General features: G+C 36.3%; 1 protein-coding gene across 1 annotated transcript; it reads right to left on the bottom strand.

The window, feature by feature from the left end:
- Positions 1-1,956: 1,956 nt before the first annotated feature.
- LOC109098329 (nuclear receptor subfamily 0 group B member 1) lies at positions 1,957-4,438 on the bottom strand. The gene is made up of 2 exons (XM_042734010.1): positions 3,757-4,438; positions 1,957-2,983 (listed from the first exon to the last, which is right to left on the bottom strand). Exons 1-2 carry the CDS (start codon positions 4,307-4,309, stop codon positions 2,742-2,744), a joined length of 795 nt encoding a protein of 264 aa, XP_042589944.1. The 5' UTR covers positions 4,310-4,438; the 3' UTR covers positions 1,957-2,741.
- Between the last annotated feature and the right edge of the window lie 2,290 nt (positions 4,439-6,728).

Genomic DNA, 6,728 nt, shown 5'->3' with positions numbered 1-6,728 from the left:
CTGCTGATCATGGCTGTCATCACCTTCCCTGTGTGTAATAATGGAAAGAGAACTTAACATAGCATCTCATAAGATCAGATTACAGCACTTCAGACCAATGCCCCAGAGAATACTGTATAAACAGACATCAATTAACACAGATTGAAGGATAAACAGCTAGCCAAGTGTGTCAAGCAACCATTCGTGGAGATTTATGAAAAAAAAACAATGATCGCGACATATATTTAAGAAATATTCTAACTGAGTAGCCAGGTTTGACATCAGTGTCAATGGTGATACATGAGAACCAATGGTAGGCTATTTGACGTCAAAAGTGTGACGCAACTACAGGAAGCATATTTGAATTTGCACACACTGATAAAAACAGTTGTCCTGCTTAATATTTTTGTGTAAACAGTGATGTTTTTTTTTTTTAGGATTCTTTGATGAATCGAAAGTTCAATAAACAGCATATATTGGAAATAAATAAATTTTAAAAAAGTATCAATGTAAAAGTGTCACTTTTGATAAATTTACTTGTACTTGTTGAATAAAAATAATAAAGGGTTGGTTCACCCAAAAATTGAAATTCTGTCATTAATTACTCACCCTCATGTTGTTCCAAACCCAAAAGACCTTCATTCAGCTATGGAACACAAATTAAGATATTTTTGATGAAATCCGAGAGCTTTTTTTTTAAACTCTGCATTGACAGCAACACAACTACCACATTCAAGGCCCACAAAGGTAGCAAGGGCATCATTAAAATAGTCCTTGTGACATCAGTGGTTCAACCTCACCTGACAAGCTCTCATCTCCTCTATCTCTGTCCCTGTCTCAGCTATGACCGGCTAGACACTTGTCTTCAAAACAACCATTTGTAGTGTCTGTATTTTATTTTATATGAGAAGGAGGCAGAGCAACACTCTCTCTCGGTTATGTTGGATTTTTTGTCTAATTATGTTTATTTTGTTTTATTTTATTATACAAGGGCCGTTCAATGCACCCTAATAGATTTCTTTCACATGTTTTTCTGCACTTTTATGCTCCAACAAGGTCCAACAATGACTAAAACAGCACTTTCTAATACCAGACTAACCTTGTGGCATGAATAAAGCTACAGAGCCACAAATCCATACATAAGGTGAATATGTGACACAGGATGCTTAGCTGCAAGGTTACAGAGAAAGAAATGAGGTCACCGCGACCTTCAAGAACAGGCAGCCAAAGTTAGTCAGACTCATTAAAAATACATTTGGTGACAGCATATTAGAAAGTGCGATGAACGAACGAAAGGACTCCTCATCTCAACTGTCATATATAATCTCCTCCCTCCCGTCCTACAAGGTCTTCATAAATACACACAGAGGGCCTAGTTATTCTTCCTCATTATATTTGCCGTTTTTTTAAGGTTGAAGAGGTGAATGATGCTTACCTTGTTCAGCTTGTTTCTGGCGGTTTGATCCATACGAACATCCACAATTCAACTCACTGAACAGACAGGATGCAAATGATTCTCTGATGATTTAACTTAATAAATGACTTAATAACTTTATCAAAGTGGACACTGCAGGTCCTGCTTAAATTACTGTACTGTGATAATTCACTCCAGAAAATGTATTTGAATATTTGACAACAGTTTCAACATCAAAGTAGGATGAACCGTTAAAGCACAGTAGATTATATGTCGATTCACTCCTGAATGAATCAGTGGTTTTGGAAGAATCAGTTGAGTGAATTCAATGACTCACACATAGAGGCATTCCTTGTTTCCTGTCCAAGTGAATTTGAATAAGTTAAATGAATGATTAAGTAATATAGAATATTCACTTTTTCTGAACATTTTGTTTGAATAAATGGGTATGACTCACTCATTAAGAACTTGTCGCCACCTACTGGGGTATAGACGAAACATGCAGTGTTTGGTAAACTACGTTGAAGTAAGAAAAATGCCACAAACAATTAATTCCTAATTAATATTTTTATTTTCATATCTGTTTTGTATTTGTGCTTAGGTCTGTCGTCACTTTGACATGTTTTTTTTTTTTTTTGTAATCGTACTGTTAATGTAATGCAAAGAATACATAGGCTACCTGTCAATCATGTTGTGGGAAATGTGTAGGAGTGTAACTGTTTCATTATGTCATTGCATTACAAAAATGTACAATACTTTCTAATATTCAAATATAGTTGACATTTTATAATAACTTTCATTAACAATACCAACCAAAATTATTATAAATTACAATTATTTTAAAATGCAAAACAGCTCATTAGTTTATTTGTATTCAAATAGATGTCATGAAATACTGAGATATATTATTATTATTATTATTAAAAGGAATATATTATTTAAATCAAATATAATTACATTTCAATGTATATATTAAAATGCAATACATATTAATGAATGCTTGTTAATGATTTCTTACTGAAAGTTAATACAAAGTGTCACAGAGAATCAAATAACATTCATCAGAAAGCTGCACGACATCACAGGAAAGCAAGTAAACAAAAAACAAACAAAAAACTGCACAATCAGAACAACGTTATAAAGCTCTTTCCCCAAATGGAAAAAAACATTGACATCAACTTTGGATTCAGCGATGAGTTCAACTCAGAAGGCAAAAAGAGAGCTCTTATATATCGTACAAAAATAGCATGTGTAAAAAGGAATCAGTCATTTTCAAAATCTGTCCATTCACTGCAGACTGCCACTCATTCCAAGTTTGATCATTCTGTCCGGACATTTGCATTAGAGTTTATTTTCCATAAAACATCTCCAGAAGAAGTTCCTCCATGTTGACAGCGCCAATGACCGGTTTGAAGAAGAGACCGGCCACCACATTGGCGTTGATGGATCTCAGCATGGAGAGGGCGAGGAAGAGTTTGGCGAATCTTGCACTGTCCCCACGGTGAATCATTTTGACATATTCATTAAGTGCCTGGTTCGCCTCGCTTTGCAGGGCCTGGATGTAATGTTGACACTGCAGCCCTGCAACATCTAGGAACAAGAGATGGAAAGAGACTTGTTATAGTCTGTACTAGAAAGAACTTGATGATGTGATAAACTAAGAAACATATATGTCATGAAACTTTGATTCATATATTGTCATATATTCATATTTGAATTACTGATCTGTTACATACCCCAACATTATTATTATTATTAGCATATAATAGTAATGACAATATTTATTAGAAGTATATTATTATTATTATTTATGAATTATATACACTATATAATTCATATTACAATATAATTAGGTAATAATTCAATGTAACATTAAAAGCAGCTTAAGCAAAACAAAGCACTATTTTTAAATATTGATATATCTGTGTGTATTATCATCATTATATTTATTATACAGTTAATGCTTATAAATATTATTAATTGGAATTTGATCTAAATTTAAGCCAGTTAAAGTTAAAAGCAACTATGAACTGTAATTTAGGTATGTATGTATGTATGCATGTATGTATGCATTATGATTATGATTATGATTATGATTCATATTATTAATATTAATTATTACAATGTGATTTAAATTTAAAGCAGTTAAAAGGAAATATGAACTGTTCTAATTTGGGTATTATTATTTTTATTATTACTATTATTAATTATTAGGCTACAATGTGATTTAAATTTCGGGTTTTATTGTTGTTGTGAATGTTAATAAATTAATTTCAGAGTGAGTCAAAGTAAAACCGGTTATTCTTAACGGCAGCCAGGAAGTGTCCCAATTCAGGTGTGACAGTGTAGCAAGTGTGTCTCACCTGGATTGAAGAGAATCGCCCCTTTTAAGTACGCGTACTCCTTAGTGCTTATGTCCAGTCCCCAGCATTTCCGCAGAAACATTTTAATACCCTGAACGTCGGTCAACGCCACTCCGCCGTTATTACTCTGGCTGTCCTGCTTGTCCTGTCCGCTCGTTAATATCCGCTGCAGCATGCTGGTTTCTTGTGTCTCCGAAGTCTCGAAGTCGATCCTGTCCTGCGCCATGCCGAGCACCAGCAGCGGCGCCCAGCTGCTCCGCACCAGCGTGTGCTGGTCATCCACCGGCAGCTCCCGGAAACATGGCACGTTCTTCACGAACTTCAGGGTCTTGACCAGGACAGCGGAGGCGGCTTTGCATGTGGTCTGAGGAGAGCGGAGAGACACCTTCCTTTTGGAGCCGCACGCACACGCGCGCATGGACAAGGCGAACCTCGGGGTCCTCGGCTGGTTCCCAAGTTGCGCAGACTGACTGTCGTTCTTTAAAATGCTGTACAAGATGCTGTTCTGTCGCCTTTCGCTGCTGCAGTGGCAGCTGCTGTCAAAGTACGCCATCCTCCTGGTGTTGCGGGGACTGTTAAGTTTCGTTGCTGAAACCGTTATGAGCTTTACGCTTGGAGATGTCCATGCACGGCTGAGGTCTGTGTTACCATCCACCCAAATGCAAAATAGTTTAGAGTTTTTAAAGAGCGCTGGACGCCTCCCACTGTCTCTCTCTGATGCACACATAGGGGGCGCTATAGACCCTGTAGTGATGTGTGGTTTTGCCACATCAGGTTTTGCCTACTGTACATGACTGGTCATTCAGTGTCCCCACAAAAACCGTAAAAGCTAAAACCACCAAAATTGAGATGACCAGCTAAATCATAAACGCAGGTACAATTGCCTAGTCCTATAAAGCACTCTATCATATTGGCCTCTAAATTATCAACATAATCGAAACATTGCTTTAAAACCTGTTGTACACAATTACTGCTAGTTTATACTTTTTAAAAAGTTAAACTTGATAATAAATCATTTTTAGAAAAATCATGTTGAAATGGGAGCATTAAATACGATACATCAGGCTTTAGTGAAACATTTATTTGTACATCTCTCACTGTATTGTGGTGTATGTTTTACCCCCACAATAAAAACTACAGAACTTTATCTTACTTTTTGGCCATATAAATATCAGCAACTGCTAATCTCAAAAAATTAGAATATCATGGAAAAGTTCTTTATTTTTTGTAATTTAATTCAAAAAGCAAACTTTCTATCTAGATTCATTGCACACAAACTGAGAGTTTTTTGTTTTAATTCTGATGGTTACGACTTACAGCTTAGGAAAATTAAAAATTCAGTATCTCAAAAAATTTGAATATTCCATTTTGAGGTTGGAAAAAAGAGGAATAAATGAATAAATCGAGATAATCTGTTATAAACAACAAAAACAAAAAAGTCTGGATTACACAAAGACACTTCTTGCACTAATCTGACCACGACTGACCTGTTTCCAGACTGTACTACCAAAGATTTTTATAGAATGCCAATGTTTTGCCTAAAGATATTTATCTATTCATTTCTGAGTATATGACAGGTGACAGTAGGCGCTACCTCCTTTTCTGGCATCTTCCCCAGTCTAGCCTTGTCTGGTTTGACAGTTTTACAGTAACATGATGTGTGTGTGTGTGTGTGTGTGTGTGTGTGTGTGTGTGTGTGTGTGTGTGTGTGTGTGTGTGTGTACAGGCCACTTTACTCTAAAGCGCTTGTGATAATTTATTATTTTTGTTTTGTTATTAAAGCCAACGGTCACATGTATTCTGATGAAGTGTGTGTTTTTTTCTGAGGCAGACGGGGGTGTACTGATGTCATTGCTCTCCTGAAGAAGAATATAAAAGCATATTGATTTGCAGCCTGTATGGAAAGTCATATCAAGGCGCCACTACTGATGCTGAATAGCCGAAGGACAAGTCTATGGTGGAAGTGATGAAAGCATCAGAATATTGTGCAGTGAGAGACAACTCGCACAATTGATCTATTTGAGAAAAAAAAAAGAAGTGTTTTACCATTTACATCAAGGCGGATGTCAAATAAACAGCCTTCACAGCCTTCTCTAACACCTGTCCCCCTTCCCCCAAAGAAGCAACACATACATACTATACTCACACACAATTCTGCATCCAACTCAGCGTCTGTTCAAGGTCAACAGGTCTAACTGTCAGTTTGTGCAAATGTTCTTCATCTACCTGTCCTCATCTGTGGAACTGGGGCTGTATCTTGGATGAAGGCTCTTAGTTATGCTCTGTTTAGTGAGTTTGAGGGCCAAAGCTCACGTCAACATCATCCTCAGTAACTGTAGGACCAACATCAGAGGAGTTGTTCCAGATAACTATAATCACAAGGCTAGTGTTTACATGTCAATGTTTAATTTTAGAAATGTCAAGGATGAAATAATCACGCAAATGTAGTATGTAGTCCCTGACTGTGAATATAATGTCTATTGTCTGAGAACACAATGAATACAATACAAACTTTCAAAGATTTTTCAAAATCATTCTTAGTGGTCTACTAGGTGGAATGTTTAATCTATAAAATGTAATTTTATTCATATTCAAATGCCTTATTATGCCTGATCTTGTTCACTTTCATCAGTCATGAACTGAGAGTATGAATTAAACTGAATTTCAGTGCCAGCTAAATGTTGATTCTTTGGTTGCTGTGCAATGCTTCTCTCTGAGTTTGGTGTGAATATGAGCATGACTTTGAGACCATTGACCCTTAAAGTGACTAGCCTTTTTTACTACTACTACTAGACTACTTTTTTTAACAAACACTGATCCAGCCAGCCTACACTCTAAGAAAAGTCAGTAAAAATGCAGCCTATAGTGTACCATGTTAATATGAAGGATCTTCCCTCGCTGATTTTTCTCTGGTATTTTGCCTGTGTTTTGAATTATGTATTGCATTGAGTTGTGTTTTAGGTTTGGAAATG

This window comes from Cyprinus carpio, chromosome B11, assembly GCF_018340385.1.
Source record: "Cyprinus carpio isolate SPL01 chromosome B11, ASM1834038v1, whole genome shotgun sequence".
In the NCBI taxonomy this organism is placed as follows: domain Eukaryota; kingdom Metazoa; phylum Chordata; class Actinopteri; order Cypriniformes; family Cyprinidae; genus Cyprinus; species Cyprinus carpio.
This window is presented reverse-complemented; position numbering and strand designations above follow the sequence as displayed.

What these genes read in the sequence shown, in the direction of transcription:
- LOC109098329 (XM_042734010.1), bottom strand. Translation starts at nt 4,309, where the DNA reads ATGGCGTACTTTGACAGCAGCTGCCACTGCAGCAGCGAAAGGCGACAG. An exon ending in GGCGATTCTCTTCAATCCAG is followed by an intron (nt 2,984 to 3,756) that starts GTGAGACACACT and finishes TCTTGTTCCTAG; the next exon opens with ATGTTGCAGGGCTGCAGTGT.